The sequence below is a fragment of the Penicillium brevicompactum genome, assembly GCF_028827555.1.
Source record: "Penicillium brevicompactum strain IBT 35665 chromosome Unknown utg000005l_segment0_segment0, whole genome shotgun sequence".
Taxonomy (NCBI): domain Eukaryota; kingdom Fungi; phylum Ascomycota; class Eurotiomycetes; order Eurotiales; family Aspergillaceae; genus Penicillium; species Penicillium brevicompactum.
Genome location: NW_026623208.1, coordinates 539,728 through 557,415, shown reverse-complemented (window position 1 = coordinate 557,415; position 17,688 = coordinate 539,728). Strand labels below are relative to the sequence as shown.

The 17,688-nt window shown below is 50.6% G+C and overlaps 10 protein-coding genes across 10 annotated transcripts; 7 read left to right on the top strand and 3 right to left on the bottom strand.

The window, feature by feature from the left end:
- Positions 1–326: 326 nt before the first annotated feature.
- On the top strand, positions 327–2,269 carry N7506_006016 (ankyrin repeat domain-containing protein; the record flags this gene model as incomplete). The annotated part of the gene is made up of 2 exons (XM_056955309.1): positions 327–1,273; positions 1,297–2,269. The coding sequence occupies 2 exons, from the start codon at positions 327–329 to the stop codon at positions 2,267–2,269; spliced, it is 1,920 nt and encodes a 639-aa protein (XP_056809643.1).
- Positions 2,270–2,853: 584 nt separating this feature from the next.
- On the bottom strand, positions 2,854–4,110 carry erg6 (sterol 24-C-methyltransferase; the record flags this gene model as incomplete). Its single annotated transcript, XM_056955308.1, has 3 exons — positions 2,854–3,748; positions 3,814–3,848; positions 3,907–4,110. 3 exons carry the CDS (start codon positions 4,108–4,110, stop codon positions 2,854–2,856), a joined length of 1,134 nt encoding a protein of 377 aa, XP_056809642.1.
- A 455-nt stretch (positions 4,111–4,565) lies between these two features.
- On the top strand, positions 4,566–5,765 carry slt11 (Pre-mRNA-splicing factor ECM2; the record flags this gene model as incomplete). The annotated part of the gene is given in 3 exon segments (XM_056955307.1): positions 4,566–4,703; positions 4,762–5,278; positions 5,290–5,765. 3 exon segments carry the CDS (start codon positions 4,566–4,568, stop codon positions 5,763–5,765), a joined length of 1,131 nt encoding a protein of 376 aa, XP_056809641.1.
- Positions 5,766–6,163: 398 nt separating this feature from the next.
- Positions 6,164–6,652, bottom strand: N7506_006013 (LYR motif-containing protein; the record flags this gene model as incomplete). The annotated part of the gene is made up of 3 exons (XM_056955306.1): positions 6,164–6,258; positions 6,342–6,518; positions 6,577–6,652. 3 exons carry the CDS (start codon positions 6,650–6,652, stop codon positions 6,164–6,166), a joined length of 348 nt encoding a protein of 115 aa, XP_056809640.1.
- Positions 6,653–7,043: 391 nt separating this feature from the next.
- Positions 7,044–8,494, top strand: N7506_006012 (putative ribosome associated DnaJ chaperone Zuotin; the record flags this gene model as incomplete). The annotated part of the gene is made up of 3 exons (XM_056955305.1): positions 7,044–7,196; positions 7,257–7,397; positions 7,448–8,494. 3 exons carry the CDS (start codon positions 7,044–7,046, stop codon positions 8,492–8,494), a joined length of 1,341 nt encoding a protein of 446 aa, XP_056809639.1.
- Positions 8,495–8,992: 498 nt separating this feature from the next.
- Positions 8,993–9,604, top strand: N7506_006011 (aminoglycoside phosphotransferase family protein; the record flags this gene model as incomplete). Its single annotated transcript, XM_056955304.1, has 1 exon — positions 8,993–9,604. One exon carries the CDS (start codon positions 8,993–8,995, stop codon positions 9,602–9,604), a length of 612 nt encoding a protein of 203 aa, XP_056809638.1.
- Positions 9,605–10,287: 683 nt separating this feature from the next.
- N7506_006010 (uncharacterized protein) lies at positions 10,288–11,340 on the top strand (the record flags this gene model as incomplete). The annotated part of the gene is made up of 3 exons (XM_056955303.1): positions 10,288–10,610; positions 10,671–11,138; positions 11,193–11,340. 3 exons carry the CDS (start codon positions 10,288–10,290, stop codon positions 11,338–11,340), a joined length of 939 nt encoding a protein of 312 aa, XP_056809637.1.
- Positions 11,341–12,165: 825 nt separating this feature from the next.
- N7506_006009 (bZIP transcription factor) lies at positions 12,166–13,346 on the top strand (the record flags this gene model as incomplete). The annotated part of the gene is made up of 3 exons (XM_056955302.1): positions 12,166–12,297; positions 12,347–13,208; positions 13,258–13,346. The coding sequence occupies 3 exons, from the start codon at positions 12,166–12,168 to the stop codon at positions 13,344–13,346; spliced, it is 1,083 nt and encodes a 360-aa protein (XP_056809636.1).
- Positions 13,347–13,375: 29 nt separating this feature from the next.
- On the bottom strand, positions 13,376–14,370 carry N7506_006008 (PQ-loop repeat-containing protein; the record flags this gene model as incomplete). Its single annotated transcript, XM_056955301.1, has 5 exons — positions 13,376–13,623; positions 13,677–13,950; positions 14,006–14,209; positions 14,262–14,279; positions 14,326–14,370. The coding sequence occupies 5 exons, from the start codon at positions 14,368–14,370 to the stop codon at positions 13,376–13,378; spliced, it is 789 nt and encodes a 262-aa protein (XP_056809635.1).
- Positions 14,371–15,588: 1,218 nt separating this feature from the next.
- N7506_006007 (glycosyltransferase) lies at positions 15,589–17,238 on the top strand (the record flags this gene model as incomplete). Its single annotated transcript, XM_056955300.1, has 3 exons — positions 15,589–16,178; positions 16,232–16,894; positions 16,956–17,238. 3 exons carry the CDS (start codon positions 15,589–15,591, stop codon positions 17,236–17,238), a joined length of 1,536 nt encoding a protein of 511 aa, XP_056809634.1.
- Positions 17,239–17,688: the final 450 nt, after the last annotated feature.

The following is a 17,688-nucleotide window of genomic DNA, read 5'->3' as shown; positions in this document are numbered from 1 at the left end:
TTTCAGGCACCGAGTTCAAGACAGCAACCATGGAACCCCGCACAAACATGACCGGTCACTGCATAAATACATGACTTTGTTATTGACTGAGCAAACGTCAAGTATTGTACCGCGTCAACTGTTCAGGCTGTGAGAGGTTCCAGGCCCGAAGATGCGGGGCCGAGTCAGCCTGGGCTTGAGCCTCATTATGGATCTCGGAGGTTCAGCTTTGGAAGCCCTGGACGAACACAGTAGCTCTTTCCCAGTTGGTCAACTTCTCAAATAAACTGCAAAACCAACTCGACTCTCTGAGCTGCTACATATCTCGACAGACATCAACTTTGAAGATGGTCACGCTCGTCGATCTCCCCACCGAGATCATGCTCATGATTATCGAGTGTTTTCCATACCGGGACAGCACGGGATTCGACGATTTAATTGACCGACAGCAAGATTTGTGCTCTTTTATTAAGACCAATAAACGTTTCTACACCTTGTCTCGAGGCCGTTTATACAAAGAGAATGACAGATTCATGAACCAGACGGCCCTTGCTTATGGCGCGTTTCACGGCGACCTCGCTCTCGTCCGCAGGACTTTGCAGATTAATCATTCGAGACTTACCGAACAAATACCCAGCTGGAAGAGGCGTCACATTGGATCGGTCCGTCACGAGCCAATATGCTGGGCTGCTGCGGGTGGCCAAACCGCAATGATTGCATATTTCCTCAAAGTTGGAGTCTCGTTAACACAAAATGGCACCTTACGCACGATATGCCCTGACTGCGAGACCAGTCTGCTCGGCCAAGCCGCTGCTCATGGCCATTTGCAAACAATGAGATTTCTTGTTGATAAGGGGCTTCGAATCGAGAGTCAAAGAGAGATGAAAGAGCGACGTCGACGTGGTCTTTCTGCTCTTCGCATGGCGGCTGAGAATGGCCATACAGATTGCATTGATTTCATTCTTGATTCTGAGAGTTACAGCAATCTACAGGCCAAAGAGTATGTTCATCGCATCACTTGCCTCGTGTCTTCGGTGTTGAATCCTCCTACAAATGGAAATCACGATCGAATCGAGTGTGCTTTGCACCTTCTGAAACGGAGCAATCTCACTGACAAAAGAGACTTTTGTGCATGTATTTCGGAATCTGCCAAGTGTTTCGCTGGAGACCTACCCGCACTGAATGAGACACTCGCAAAGCCCGGGAGGTTTGAGCTTTACGCCGAGATGTTGCTTTACTTAGGGGTCATCAGCGGTAATTTGGCCCTCCTCAACGAGATGGCACGACTGGGGGTGTCCGTAGAAACACGGTATCGAGGAGGTCACACGCCACTATGCCTGGCTGCACTGGAAGGGGTGCCCACTGCGCAGCTATGCTGCTTCAGTTAGGTGCCGACATCAACGCCAAAAACGCAAAGGATCAGTCTCCACTTTTTCTGGCAACTCTTTCAAAATCGTACAGTGTCACGGAATTGCTTTTGAGATGCGGTGCTGATGTCAATGGCTGCTCAACGCGATGCGGGATCGTCCAAACACCACTTTGGCGTACCGTCGCTGACCAAGTTCGTTGCCCCGACGTGAAAAGAAATAAGAATGCACCGTTGCGCGCAGGTCGCAGCACGACTGATGAGATTCTCACCTTGCTCTTGGACTATGGTGCGGATCCCAACTACCGTGATCCAACGTATGGTATTACTCCACTGTGGCTCGCAGTGACCAGCCGTTTCAAACACTCAGACCCAGAGATGATATGGAACACAGTCGAAACATTGATCATCCACGGTGCCAATCTCCGCTTTTCACGCCGTAAAAGGTCAATTCTGTGGGAGAGCATGCATAACTGCACCAGCCTCTTCGTCAGGCTACTCTATATGAATGGCTCTGATCCAAATGACTATGGCGATGGCCTCGATACAGCAAATCCCTATCAACGTCGTCGACCCCTGTCAGCCTTGGCAAAATCTATGAAATTGGGTCGGTTCGATATTGCAGAAGCTCTGCTCAACGTGGGCGCAGATCCCCATGCCCAGTTTTGGAAAAAAGAGACATGTCTAGTGAAGGCTGCATCATTTGGGCCCGTCTCCTTGGTTGAGAGACTTTTGGACGCGGGCGTCGATGTGAATGAGATCTTTCGCGGCAAGACGGCCTTGGATATTGCTGTATGGCGCGGAAAAGATGAATTGAAGGAGTTATTGCTTCGACGAGGAGCAGTTCCGAACATCGCCATTGGAGGAGGGGGCACCGCGCCGATTGACCCGAGTCATGGTGAAGCCATGGACCAGGATGTCTGAGTTTGATTTCTGTTTCCAAGCTATAAAGCTTGAATTGGGGGCTGAGGCCTAGAGATAAATGAGACGTTGGAGATACCGTTGGACATGGTAGAATTTGAGCGGGCCACAGGAGCATTGCACACAAGACTGATAAAGGGGTACAGAGTATATTATTATCCGGGTACGGAGTGTATTATTATCAAAGCAAAAGATAGACGGCAATCCAACTGACATTGCATTGGCCCCATGCTTGGGTAAACACCCTAGAAACCAAGCTCAACGCCAAGGAAAAGAAAAGATAGATGCAAGGGTGGAACTGTAATCTTCGCTCGTTATTCTTGACTCAATGACTATTACATAGCTATTTCGAGGGATAAAGGAAACAAGAGAAAAAGAAAAGGAAAATTAAAAAAGGCCATTGATCAGGAGAACGCCGCAAGTGGCTCATTCTCGATTGACATGGGGCGATGAACCAAACGCTCCCTGGTGACAAGAGGGAAACGGGATGAAAGGTGGGAACAGATTGGAGGAATGTGAGGGGTACCAGGGATAGACGTGCATGTCAAGGGAAATATTTGTACACGCAAAGAATAGAAACAATGTTTTTACTCGGGCTTCTTGCCGACCATGAGGTACATGGGGGTGAAGAGGTTCTTCTGAGCGCCCTCAACCAGGCAGTCAGCGGCAAGGGCCAAGCTGTCGGCGGTCTTCTGGGAACCCTTGGGGAAGATACCAATCTTCTCACCAGCACCGACGAAGCGGTGGGCAATACCACGTCCCCACCAGGTCATGCGGGCAATGGTGAAGAAGTCCCAAGCGGAGCCCATGTGCTTGAAGGAGCCCGCCAGCGGGTAGTACCAAGGAATGGGGTCGGGGCGAGCAGCCAGATCCTCGTGGTGCTTCATCTCGAAGCCAGCGTTCTTCATAGCCTCGACACCCTCAGAGATGCGGACCATGTTGGAGATACCATCACCCTGCTCGATACCGAGACGAATGCGACGGTGCTCGGCATCGTCGTTGTTGTACTCGTCGGTCATGAGCCACTCGTAGACGGCGAAGGTACCGCCGGGCTTGAGGACACGGAAGATCTCGCTGTAGACACCGACGAGCTCGGGGGCGTGGACGGTGGCCTCAATGGCGTAGACAGCGTCGAAGCTGTTGTCGGGGAAGTTCATCTGCATGAAGTCGCCCTTGACGAAGGCCATCTTGTCGGAGAGACCCTGCTTGTGGGCGTAGTGGGTGGCGCGGTCGATCTGGTAGTCGTTGTTGTTCAGACCAGTGACGTGAGCACCAGTGAACTTGACCATCTCGCGAGCGGGACCACCGACACCGCAGCCGACATCCAGAACCTTCATGTCCTCGGTGATACCAGCCATGTGGGCGAGGTAGTGCTCGTGGCGGGCAATGGCCTGGTGGAAAGGCTCACCGTAGGCGAAACGGCAGAAGTGGAAGGAGGAGCCCCATCCGTACTCGTAGAAATCGGTAGCCAGGTTGTAGTAGCTGTAGAAAGATCGTTAGTATGGGGTGTGGCAATCAATTGAAGGTGAGTCTGGTGCAGAACATACTGTCGGGTAAGGGTGGCGTATTCAGCCTTGCGAGCCTGTCACAGATCAATTGTCAGTAATGAGGGCATTTCCCTGAGCTGCGCATTCTCTTACCTCACGGATCTCAGGGGTCTCGTCGGCGGCGGCCTGGTTGTCCCAGTGCTTGAAGTACTCGTCGACAGCAGCCTTCTGGGCAGCGGCGTCCTTTCCGCGCATGGCAGCAAGACCACCTTGCGCCTTAGCAGACTTTCCGTGGAGAGCCTTGTTGAAGGCAGCGTCACGCGCCTTGTCCTCACGTTCCAATGCAGAGGGAGCCATTTTGAAAGATTAAAAGGGGTATGTAGAAAAAAAAAGTATCGGTCAATTCCCAAAGAACAGAGGAGCAACAACAATCAAGGGAACACCGAAGAATTGAAGCAAAGGAGAGCACAAGTAAGAGAATGGAGATTGCGACTGAAGGAGGAGAAGAAAGGGGAAATAAATAAGGTCGAATCCCAAGCAACTTTTTGACAATCAAGAGTGGAGAGCCAATCAGGGGGGAACAAACGAACCGGCTAGACTGTCTGGGGGGGGGTGTGGCCACTCTTTTTTCCTCGCGGGACCTGCGCGATCCGAACTGTGGCTGAGTCGGAGGCTGCACCTCCCGGCAGAAAATTGGAGTCGCCCCATTTTATCGCACGTGATGCACCAGCCACACGCCGCTTGATGATTCGGTCTTGATAATCCAAGCTCTCTCAGACCACTCGTTCGGATACGGACCTACCATCTCCGTCATGCCTCCCCAGATTAAACATGATTTGAACCGCTCCGGATGGGAGTCGACTGACTTCCCGTCCGTCTGCGAGAGCTGCCTGCCTGAGAACCCTTATGTGCAGATGATCAAAGAAGACCATGGCGCGGAATGCAAGATTGTAAGTTGTTCTCGGTTTCTTCAACCCACCCCCACGAAGCCATACTGACTTTTTCTAGTGCACGCGCCCCTTTACTATATTCCGATGGAAGGCTGACCGAACTTCTCGACAAAAGCGATCGATCATCTGCCTGACTTGCGCGCGTCTGAAAAATTGCTGCCAATGCTGCATGCTCGATCTGTCTTTCGGTCTCCCCATCGTCGTCCGAGATGCTGCCTTGAAGATGGTTGCCCCTGGCCCAGAGAGTGGTATCAACCGTGAATACTACGCGCAGAACAATGAAAAAGAAATTGAGGAAGGTCGCGGTGCGATTGAAGAATATGAAAAGACGGATGACAAGGCTCGCGAGCTTTTGCGCCGCCTTGCGAACAGTGAACCTTACTACCGCAAACCTCGCCGGATTGAGGGCAATACCGAGGGAGAGGAAAGTGCGCAACCCACCGATGACCAACCTCGAACAACCAGCCGGTATGGAAATGGACCGGGCCCCGTTCGCACTACCCAAAGCCGTGTCGGAAACAACATGCCAGGTCGTGGTGGTCGAGGTGGTGGCCGTGGCGGACGCCCATTCCCTGGTACTGCGCAGCTGCCACCCTCTCAAGCGGACATTCTTCCCCCGCCGACCCCAACGTCCTCTCTTTGTTCGTTACTGGTGTCGAGGACGATCTTCCCGAACACACTCTTCGCACATTCTTTACTCAATTCGGCCAGCTTCGCTCGCTGGTCTGCTCCCACCGCTCCCACTGCGCCTTCATCAACTTCGTCAACCGTGCCGATGCCGAGAAGGCTGCACACCACTGCCAAGGCAAGGCTGTCATCCAAGGATGTCCGTTGCGCGTGCGCTGGGGCAAGCCAAAGTCGTTGGATAGCCTCGACCGCGAAGAGAGAATCAAGAACGCCCGCGAGGGTCGCCAGGCCGTGGGACCAAGCAAGGGCAAGCAGGCTGACCGTGGCGCCATCACCTCTGGACAGGAAGCTGGACAGCCCAAGGCCCAAAGCCATGTTGTTGCTCCACCACCCGGATCTGGTGAGGTCCAGTACGCCAGCATGAATGGTGATTGAACAAATTTGCAAAACAATGATTCAAAAGGCATGTAACTTAGGTTCGGAGCGGGCGTTTATGGATATGGTTTGTTCCATGCAGATCTATGTAGTACTTCAATTAAAAATACCCCCGGGACGCCGATGATAATTCAAAAAGAGTTGGGTATCGTATAATACATGTCCGGTCACACTTCCCTGGCCTCGGATGCAGATACCTGAGTATTGCGAGCATATGGCCCAGATAATCCCACATAGATACAGACAGGCCTTGCGCTAAGCTTGCATGTAGACACCAAACAAAGACATGGCCGTTTTTCAGACCTATTTATACAGATTTTTGTTTGCTATCAATCGGTTCGGGTTTCCGTGGACGCGGAGATTGGTTCGAATGCAATGAACGACGATGAAACAAGCAATCAAGAAGAGCAAGCCTTGTGGATCTTCACGTCCTGGTTACCAACCTTGATGGAGTCGTTGTCGCCACGTTCGATCTGGTCGTGAATGTTGAGTTCTGCAATAGATTTACGTTAGCACTTATCATTCGGAGCCACTTTGCACCTCGATGGTAGCTTAGAAAAGACCAAAAACACATACCCCACTTGGCAGCTTCGTTTCCTTCCTCCCTGGAGCCCTGCACGATGTTGTGGCGCAGGATGTTTGCGACCTCGATCGCATGGTTGATCTGCATGCCAGTGTCAACCGCAGGGCGGCGGTTCTTCTCAAAGTTCTGGCGGGCCTCTTGGCGGGCAGCGAGAAGGACTGGGAGATCATCTATAGCATCTTGTTAGGCAAGGGTTCATTTTGCTGGCGTAGCTTTGCGCAAACGTACTCTGGAAAACGACTCTGGTAGACCGGAGGACCTGGCGGTAGGCGCTCTTGGCGGCAGCGGCAGTGGAAGCAGTCATTTTGAAGATTGGATCTTGGGGTAACGGGATAACGGTTCGAAGAAATTATTCGGAGGGCCGGTCGAATTTGGTGCAAGACGAGGCGGATGATCGGCACAGAATAGGAGGCGTTACGGTGAGTAATGTATGATGTGAGAGCACAGTGCTGAGCACGCTTTATTAAATGATATCAATGAAGACCGGCAGCTGGCAAAATGCAAAATTTGGAGTATAGAGAAGTCAACAGAAAGCAGGTTGGCTACAATCATGAGTCTCGACTTTCTGGATCAACTGGCCTGTGATTGGCCAAGCTGTCGGCGATTCCGGGCAGAAAAAAAGGTAGGCAAAAAAATCATCGCGGGACCAAATGATCTCCACACACAACTTGGTACTATCACCAACCCATTCTATAATGGCTTCCCCTCAAGTTGTCAACATCTCCCTCCCTTCCCTGCCTCAGGGCTGGGCTGGTGAGAAGGATTTCAAGATCGTCGGTGCTCTCTCCGGTGCCACCAAGCGCAACGTGGAGCCCGTTGGCCCTCACTTCCTGGCTCACGCCCGCCGCGTATGTTCAATGAACAATTACTCCAGATCATGTCTGGCACAGGACTAACGATCATTACAGTCCCGTCACAACCGCACCTTCTCCGAGGATGAGCGTCTCCAGGCCCAGAACAGCGTCAAGAAGACCGAGGTCGAGGAGGATGATGATATCTCCGAGGACGAGGATCCCATGATGCTCAACCGTGAGGCCAAGGACTGGAAGGTCAGTAATCAAACATTTTTTACCCTCGATGACTCTCTAACTTCTTCCAGGGCCAAGATCACTACGCCGTGCTCGGTCTCAAGAAGTACCGCTGGCGCGCAACCCCCGAGCAGATCAAGCGTGCTCACCGTAAGAAGGTCCTCCGTCACCACCCCGACAAGAAGGCCGCCCAGGGCAAGGGTGATGAGAACGACAGCTTCTTCAAGTGTATCCAGAAGGCCACCGACCTCCTTTTGGACCCCACTCGTCGCCGCCAGTTCGACTCCGTTGACGAGAACGCCGATGTCGACCCTCCTTCCAAGAAGCTCACCGGTAGCAAGTTCTACAAGGGCTGGGGCCCCGTCTTTGTTGCCGAGGGTCGTTTCTCCAACAAGCAGCCTGTGCCTACTCTCGGTGACGAGAACAGCAGCCAGGAGCACGTTGAGACTTTCTACAACTTCTGGTACAACGTTGACAGCTGGAGGACCTTCGAGTACCTCGATGAGGATGTTCCCGATGATGATGTGAGCCGTGACCAGAAGCGTCACGTCGAGAAGAAGAACGCCAACGCCCGCCGCAAGCGCAAGACTGAGGATGTCGTCCGTCTCCGTGAGCTCGTTGACGAGTGTCTCGCTTCCGATGAGCGTATCAAGAAGTTCCGCCAGCAGGCCCGTGCCGGCAAGGACGCTAAGCGTCTTGCTAAGGAGGAGGAGCTTCGCAAGGCCAAGGAGGCCAAGGAGAACGCTAAGGCCGCTGAGGAGAAGGCCAAGAAGGACGCCGAGGAGGCTGCTAAGGCCGACCGTGAGAAGAACAAGAAGGCAAAGGAGGCCGCCAAGAACGCTTCCAAGAAGAACAAGCGTATCCTCAAGGGTTCCGTCAAGGATGTTAACTACTTCGCCGCCGCCGGCGAGCCCTCCGCTGCTGAGATCGACGGTGTCCTCACCGATGTTGACCTCATCATGGGCAAGATCGACGTTGACGAGCTTGCTGTTCTTGCTGAGAAGCTCACCATTGCCGGCAAGGACGGCGCTGCCGTCAAGACTGCCTGGACTGGCGAGGCCCAGCGTCTTGTCGAGGCTGGCAAGCTCAAGGCTGGTGAGGCCAAGGTCTTCGCTTAAATTTCCTTGTCTACCATCTAGATGAGGGGAAGTTTGCGCTTTCCCAATCATGACCATTTACGCCATATAGAGTAGAAAAATGCATGAGACTCTTTGACAATCGTTTTCTTGAACATCAGGTATAGATTACCTTGTTCACCTTCAAGGTTCCAAGGTTGTAAAATGTCCATCTCCAAAGTTCCCACCCAACGCCAACATTCACATCCAGACTGCCCAGGTGCCGTATTCAGCTCACTGCATCTTGGCTTATTCCCGCCACGTGATGAGGAGAGATCAGCCCACTCTCTTGCGTTTGTGTCTGATTAAATGTTCAAGATCATTGTTGCCGTCGCAACTCTATCGCGGTAATGGGTTTAATAGAAAACGGTTCGTACCTCCATAATGCAATGACTATTTCCCTAATAAAGACGTGTAGAACGCCCGCGAAAGATTGTACGACTCGAAAAGAGGGTACTTAAATTTGGGCCTTCATCTCAAATTGATCTCGAGGCCGAAAATATGCGCTACATTGCGAATAGCACAAACATACCTATTCCCCAAATTCACAACATTGAAACCCATGATGGTGGAACCAAATCCATTTCAATGGACTACATCGAGGGCCGTACACTGGAAAACGCTTGGCTGGACATGGTCCCCTCCCAAAAGATATCAGTTGCTCAAGAGCTTCACGGGTTCATCCTGCAACTCAGAGAGCTTAGGAGAGATACAAATCCCTCAAGACGCGGAAGTGCACGGTTGAAGTCGCAACCGCGCGAATCCATGACGAGCTCAGACTTAATCGCCCACTTCAACCCTCATTTGATTCTCAAGTTGGATTCGTCCCACCCCAACATGCCCCAGCATGGCCCATTCGGTCCAGAGGACAAGTTGGTATTCACCCACGGCGATCTCGCCCCGAGAAATATAATCATAGACGAGGAATGTCATGTCGCCGCGGTGCTAGACTGGGAGTATGCGGGGTGGTACCCCGTCTGGTGGGAATTTGTGAAGGCATATGAGTTCTGTAACGACTTGCCTGGATGGTCTGCATATTTATCCATCATCTTGCCTCCGAGCCACGCGAAGGAGTATATGAGTTTTGCGCTTGCCACCCGCTTTGCAAGATAAACTTAGTATGTTCCATTGGGTTTTTGGAGATTTCATGTTGATGCAAAGACCGCCCAGTCACCCGTGGACTCGGCTATAGTTCGATCACGACTCTGTTGAACTATAACAAGTAGTCCACCAGTCGAGTCTTAAGTTTCCGATTATACTAGACTTGCTTTGAACATCCATTGATCTAAACAAAGATGTCGAAAAGTACCATCAAACAGATTTCGGAAAGATGCATGAGAAGTAATGACCAAACCCAAACATTTGTATATCCCAATAACTCTGGCCAGGCGGGTGGTAGTGTACGACAACACCCAACTTGACTCATGTTCAGCAACTCGGTGTGAGCTGTTATCAGGTAGCACGACTCGAGAACTGAAAAGCTCCGGGGTGATGTATCAACTGCTTTTTCGAGGTTGGGGGATTGGGGTGGCATGCTCCCGAAGCACATGCCCCTCGGGTGGTTGGTGCGCCCCGGGATAATCTAATCAGGGCCCCGCATCGGTGATGGTTATCCCCACGCACTCACAAACCCCCTTGCCCAGGTGAAAAGTACTCGGTATCTACGGAGTGGTTCGTGATGAGTGAACAGCTTTTCAAAATGAGCCGAGGGGCAAATTTACATATAAAGGGCGAACTTCACACAACAACGTATCCCCAATCAGTTCCAAAATTCCAAAATTGGTGATCTCTACACTATGATTTCGGACCCCGAACCAGTTGCTATTCCCAAGTCGTATGAGTCTGTTTCTTTGACTCATGTCAAAGTATCACACCATCCCTTCGGGGCTTCGGGAGCCACGCCTGTAATTGTGGTGACGCTTAACCGCCCAGACAAACACAATGCGTTCACTTTGGAGATGATGCACGCCTTTGAGAAGCTATATGGAATGTTTGATGTCGACGAGCGCGTGAAAGTCGTTGTTCTTACAGGCGCTGGCAAGATGTTCTGTGCAGGTGCCGATCTAGAGCGCGGTTTCAAAGGCCTGGAGAAAGAGAGAAACAAAGACCACCGTGATAGGTGAGATATCGAACCTGTACTCTACCATTTCACTCGGACTGGCGCTGACATTCAACGAAGCGGTGGCCGTCTCACTCTAGCCATCCACCGTTGCCGCAAGCCTACCATTGCTGCCCTTCAAGGTTCAGCAGTTGGGCTAGGTATGACGATGACTTTGCCAGCGGCCATACGAATTGGGTGCCAGAAGGCAAAGTACGGATTTGTTTTTCCGCGGCGAGGCCTCACAATGGAATCTAGCTCTTCTTTCTTTCTTCCTCGATTGATTGGGTACTCAAATGCGCTCTATCTACTAACTACCGGCGCCACATTTGCACCAAGCTCACCTCACTTCGGATCCCTGTTCCAGGAGACTTACCCCGATTCCGAACAGGTAGTATCCAGAGCCCTGGAGCTTGCAACGGAGATCGCTCACAATGTCAGCCCTATGGCGTCTTACCTCTCCCGGGAGCTAATGTGGCGAAACCCGGGAACGGCAGAGGAAACCCATCTCGTTGATTCCGCGGTGTTGTATCACATGTTCAGTGGGAAGTGGGTGTTGGTCGAAACCCGCAACTCAATCAATTGTTACTAACTTGCAACAAGGGATTCCATGGAAGGCGTTAAGGCATTTTTCGAAAAACGACAACCAAGCTTCAAAGCAACCTTGGAGAATGATGCTCCACCGAGCTTTCCATGGTGGTCGGAAATCGATGTTGGGAGGAAGCCGAAGGCAGGCAAGCCTAAGCTATGAATTTTCCGGGGTTGACGTTGGAGACCGGGGATCGCAAATGGTGAAGCTTCCTATATACTTTGTAGTATGAAATGAAGACATGTTTTTGCTTGTCAGATTGCCGCCTTTAATCAAAACAAGCCGACCTGGGGAAAGGTCAAGCCGGCGCGCGATCAAGGGTAAGCTGCAACGTACTCAAAGATACACTGTGCTGCGAGTTAAAGTAGAGGGGAAAGACCATAAAAACCGCAGAAAGTCTTTGTAGGTAGAACTCAGAGTGGCTAGGCCTCTCCACTGTACTCCGCATCCCCGGGCCACGCGGGAAGATTAGTGATCGCTCCGAGCCGAGGCCCCGGGGGATCAGGACAACCTGCCCAGGTGGAATTTCTTTCCTCGTCATTATCTATGCGGCCCTGAAGCTTGGAAGCTTCCATATTTTGCGCCTGTCTCTCGCCAGCTTTTGTTGCAGAACATTACTTCATTCTTTAAGGCGACCTTTGGACCAGCTTCAATCACAGATCGATAGTAAACTCGGCCCACTCACATATGATGCGGCGAACGACAGAGCCACAGGGCTACACGTCACCGCGTTCTGAGCCCTTCTTCCAAGCAGAGTCTGGTGCAGATATCACTGAATGCTCCCCATCTAGCTTTTCTGAAGAACCATGCCCAGACCCTCGAGATCTAACCAGGCTCTCAAATATCCTTTCGGCGCGCTCGTACCCAGTGCCTCCGAGATTCGCTGAGCCTTTCACTGCTTTCTCCGAAGGTTCTTCGTTATACGGTGGCCTATTATCCCCTACCAGATGTTTCCTTTCAGCCGGCAACCCAACAACCTCTACACATATGGAAGGAGAAGCCGCTCATCGACAAATGTCCAGAGCCGATACATTCGAGCTTACTCCGAGCAAAAAGCAAAGACGAAAGCTACTTACTTCCAAAGAAGTCGACAGTCATAGCAGTCATGAAACCCAGGAGGTAAAGGTAATAGAGTCTCCTTCACATCACGGTCTGACGACGGAAATAGCGGCGCCGGAAGCAAATCAGAGTCGCCCAAAGGGCATATCGTGCCAGGCAGAATGACAAGTTGAATGAGGCACAAGAGAGAATTCACAAACTCGAGATGACGATTGAGAGCATGGCCCACGCTGTCGCATCCCTCCATGACAAACTTGTCGAGTCAGATAGACTGTCAAATGACACTAGTATCATGACGCAGCTGCAGGAAACAGTCAAAATTTGTCTTCATTCGATCGATGACTCGGACATCGCGAATGGTCTTCACATCACCGAGAAGACCCTTGACCCTATTTCGCATACAGGAAACCTAGAAACAAATACGTCATGTAGCCCATTGGTGCTGCAACCCCGAGAATCTGGCCAAGTTTGGCTTATCCCAGTCTCCAGCTTTATTGAACAACTCCATGTCACTTGTATCTACCAAGGCTTTCTCGCTCTCAGCGACAGCTCCCTTAGCCTTGCAGATCTCATGACACCCTTCCGATTCCTTCTCGCAACCGTTGATCGAAAACGTTTGATCTCGTTTTTCGAAGCGGCTCTGCATGCGCGACTTAGCCAACAACGCTTGGAAGGTTGGGACGACATTCCATTCTTCAGTCTCGGCGGCGCAGGAACAAAAAGTACGGTTTCAGCGACGTGTGATGGGATGACGACCTATGTTGGTCGATTTCATGAGCCCGCCAGAGTGATAAAAGATCCCCTCTCCGACCTTTCCACGAGAGTAAAGGAGGATTTAGATGGCGATTGGCTTGATATGCAGGACTTGGAGCGACTACTTCGTCTGAAAGTGCAACACTTCATTGCGCTTCCACTCCAATCAAGCTCGAGGCCATCAGAAAATAACATGGGTGTTGCGGGTCTGATCAAACGTACGTCCTGTCGCGCTTTGTGTTCTTCGTCTACTGACCCACATGATAGGACTTGTTGACAAAGCTGTTTGTCTCGGAAGAAGCCCCGGTTTCCGGCGGTACGACGTCGAAAAGGCGCTCCTGTCGAATTGGCACTGAGCTGGTAGCTTGCCAAATTGACAACAGACTTAAGATGGATTGTTCCGTGGCCTTCTTGCAATCACCTGACTGCCAGACACGGTCCTAAACACCGACGTTGACGATGGCATTGGATGCAAAGAGACTGGTTCTTGTAGATCGACATCTCGACGACTGGCACGCTCTTTGATCCAAGGCCGGAGATTGAATATGCCACCGCATATGAATACGCCGATCCAAAGTATCAGCTCGGTGCCATAGATGACGATTCCAAGAATATCAATCTTGCGTCCAAACACTACCAAACGGTAAGCGGGGCTTCATAGCATTTTTGCATCTTTTTTGACTCACAAACTGAGACCAGAGAGAAAAGGTCACCGGCAGCATCAATTCCGACGAAGATGAAGCTAATACCACGGACTGTCCTATGGACATAGATGTCCCAGTAGTGTCTCAAGACACCTGCAGCAAGAAGGCATGCGCTCAGCACTGCCATGAGGATCAAAGGCCAGCGAAGACCCTGATCTTTCGCTGCTTGGAGGCCAAAAATCAATCCTGCTTCAATGCCACCAAGCAATACCAGAAGAGATGTGACGGCGATGCAGCATTTGCTGATAGAGTATTTCTATTTCAGTCATAGTGAGCATTTCAACCAGATTGTGATTTTGAATTTGACGTACCTTCCCATAATAAAGGCATTGTGCCCAAGTAAGTAAACTCAAAGTCGTCAGGATCTGGGGCTGAATTCTGAGCGCGATGTTGAATTCTTCAACAATGTTGTAAACTCCAAGAGGCACACCCGCTGCAGCCCATAGCAACATCATTGAGCCTTGAAGACCATCGGTATCATGCCTCCGATAATTGATGATAATTTGTGGTAGTAGCTGCGCGCAAATTAGTCGAATCACGATTCTCTGTCACCATACGACATCATACCTGAATAGACCAACAAACCTAGACAAATTTTAGTAAAGAAGCTAAGCATGGAGAATTAACTTACTGCCCCAAGAGTGCCAAGCACATTCTCTGCCACGCGATCTTCCATTATAGGCCGCCTTGGCCGTTATATCATGAACCGGAAGAGAAGTGAGCCAAATTCGGGACAATGGGTGCTGCCAACCAGAGAGAGTATAACTCAAGTCAAGAGATTGATTGGCCGGGTTTTCGAAGAATTACTGAGCTTGGCTGCTTCATGCGAGAATTGGGGGAGGTTGACCGGCAAGATCCCACACTTTGTTGGAGCCGCTGGGATGGCGAAGTGCGAATTTCCACTGGTCGCGATATGCTCAAGATGCGATGCAATGCACAAGAAGCGTGTGTCAGACAGAGCTAGGGCCGCGACGAGGCGCGATCACGGTAAGCTGGAGGGAACAGACCACTAGGATGATCGGCAGATACGCGAGTTTGTGCCGTGCATTTGGCAAGGTGGCGCGTCGCATTACTAAATTTGCCCCAATTTCCCGACCAACGTTGGTGGTATTCTGTTATTGACACGCCCAACTCTAATCTATTCGCTCAACCCAGCAGCAAGTTTTAGATACGACATACAAAGATATTACAAAAGCCCAATGAGAAAAATTTAAGAACTCTGGTTGGTGAGGCAGCACACCAGCGACCTCTGCCGCACCTTCTCACCATTGAACACGCCAAAACAACCTCAAGAAGACGTCATAATCCCTTTCGACGCGCAGCGCGCCGAGCCCAAGTGATCGTTCTTATATTTACGCGAATGCGCTTGGGTCATCATCCTTAGACTCGTCGAATTTGGCGGGTTATGTGAAAGTGATGTATATCACATCCCTGTGAAGTCGTCCATGTCTAGAAATTGCGTCTCCGTGATAAGGGAAGCGCCGACATTTACCCGCTCGCCATGTGTTTGCCCCGATAGATCGACCAAAGTGCGGCTCACTAGGAAGATTCTGTGGTGTGTTAGGATCAATCAAATCACTGAAAAATTGGGCGTGTTTCAACATTTTTACCTAACGAGCCCAGAAGGAGGAGCTATTTGAGTGGGATACTTGAAATTGGGGTATCTGGACATTCCTTAATTGAGATGGACCCACATCGGAGCACGTTTGTTGAAGGTTAATGTACGGATTATCAAGGTGTGGATAAATCCAAATAACATCCGTGATCAATGGCGTCTTGATTGACCTGAAACAGATGGCACACCTCGGTATCTCCGAGTCGGTTGCGTTAAAATTGAGGTATATCTTCCGCTCGGATCTCCTTTAGATCTTGCGTACACACTGATCGGTTGAAGATGCCACCACAAACTCAGCCTCGGAAGATACTCTTCCTCACCAATGTCGAGCGTGGTGAGGCAAATGTCTTCCTAGCAACTTGTGATGCTCTTTTGCGACTCGCCCCGAGTATCGAACTTCACTTCGCAACCTTCAGTGGTCTAGAAGATGCTGTCGCGTCCGTGGGCCGACATGTACGGGAATCGGTGCCTCAAGCCGAACCGATAACATTCCATAAGATCGACGGAATTTCGATGGAGGATAGTTTGAAGCAACTCTTCAAGCGAGAAAAAGTTCCCACTCGGGCAGGGTACCCTCCGAATTCCTACCTTGAGCGACCGGGAATAATCAACACAACCAGAGCACTCCGAGACACAATCCCGGTATTTGTGCCGTACAATGGACCACAAATGGTTGAGATGTTCTCTTCAATTTGTGAAACGATCAAAAAGGTCGACGCCGACCTGGTGGTGATAAACAGTCTTATGACTCCAGGGTTAACAGCATGCTACCACCTCGGAATCAAGTTCACATGCTTGAGTCCCAACTCCATCAAAGACTTTGCGGCGGCAGTTCAGCCCAAGGCCGCGGGACTCTGGAAAGTTCCTGCGTATGTTTGACTCTCTCAGAAGGCATACCATTAGCGTTTTCTAATCTCAACAGGCTGTTTTCCGGGTATACATTCCCAGTGCCGTGGTACTCACGCCCTGCAAATATATACTACAACATCTATGGCCTCTTTGCCTGGAGCAGAGATAGAAACAGAAAGCAAACCGAAAAGTATCTTGCAGCCCAGACTGGAGCAACCTTGAGGACACCCATGGATCTGACCACAAATCGACCCTTGGGGTTGAAAATTCTGGTGAGCTCGCTTCCAGAGCTTGATTTCCCGCTGGCCATTCCAGATTATCTTATTCCTTGTGGACCCATCCTCCGAGATGCCTCACCAATACCGGAATCGGACCCCAAGCTGGAAGAGTGGCTGGCTAGAGGTCCAACGATTTATCTTAATCTAGGGTCGATTTGCCCCGTCACCGAGAGCCAGGCTCTTGAGCTAGCTTTGGCTCTGAAAGTTGTACTCGACACATTGAGAGTGCAACCAAAGGCACAAAACTTTCAAGTGCTATGGAAGTTGAAGAAGCTGGGTAACTACGAGGTATTAGAGCCTGGCAGCTCTATTGGGAAGGTCTTAGGTCAATATATCAAGCTTGATTCTGTCAGGATTGTGGACTGGATTCAAGTTGAGCCGATTGCGATACTTCAATCCGGACATGCTGTGTGCTCAGTCCATCACGGAGGCGCAAACTCATTCAATGAAGCTGTGAGGTAAGTTGGGCTCACACGTTGCGCCGTTTCCAAAATCACCGAAATACTAACATGAGCACAGGGCCGGAGTTCCTCAGGTTATTCTTCCACAGTGGATTGACTGCTATGACTATGCCGAGCGGGTCGAGATGCTGGGCATTGGTCGGCTCGGCAGCAGGAAGGCCAAACCACGATGGACCGCTAAAGAACTATCACAAGAGCTTCTGCATGTGCTCCAAGGGGAGAGTGCGATCGGTGTCCGTCAAAAGGCAAATGAAATAGCTAGCCTTTGCGACAAAAATGGAATCGGCGCGATGGTGGCGGCTCAAACGCTCTTGGGCGAATGCCCCGAGAAGATACTTTGATGGATGAAAGATTGAAAGATTCATGATTTATGTTGACATGGAGTTTGAGAGCTTAGATATAACAAAGACAGTTTGATTTTGAAGGAGGGAATGTCTTCATGTGTGTCGCAACTTCGACAAGGTCAAAAGTAGTACCGCACTTCTCTGCATTACAGATTTTGTGTAAGCACAGTTATTAGCCGGGGCTCTCTACGGCATGTAAGTAGCATATGATGCCTTTTCGGAAAGATAATACCTTGGCCGCCTAAATATTGGTCATCGGGAGAGCGATCCAAGAATGGAAGAAACATCATTTTTTTGGGTTTAGGTTTTGGTAGAGGACTTGTGTTGATCCCCGAGCAATGTCTGAATCTGATTTATGCTACGGCGTATAGTTCTGTGATAATATCGAGAGCAAACAGGCGCACAACACCTGGGGAATGGTAAGATGAATGACGTTGGAAATTATTT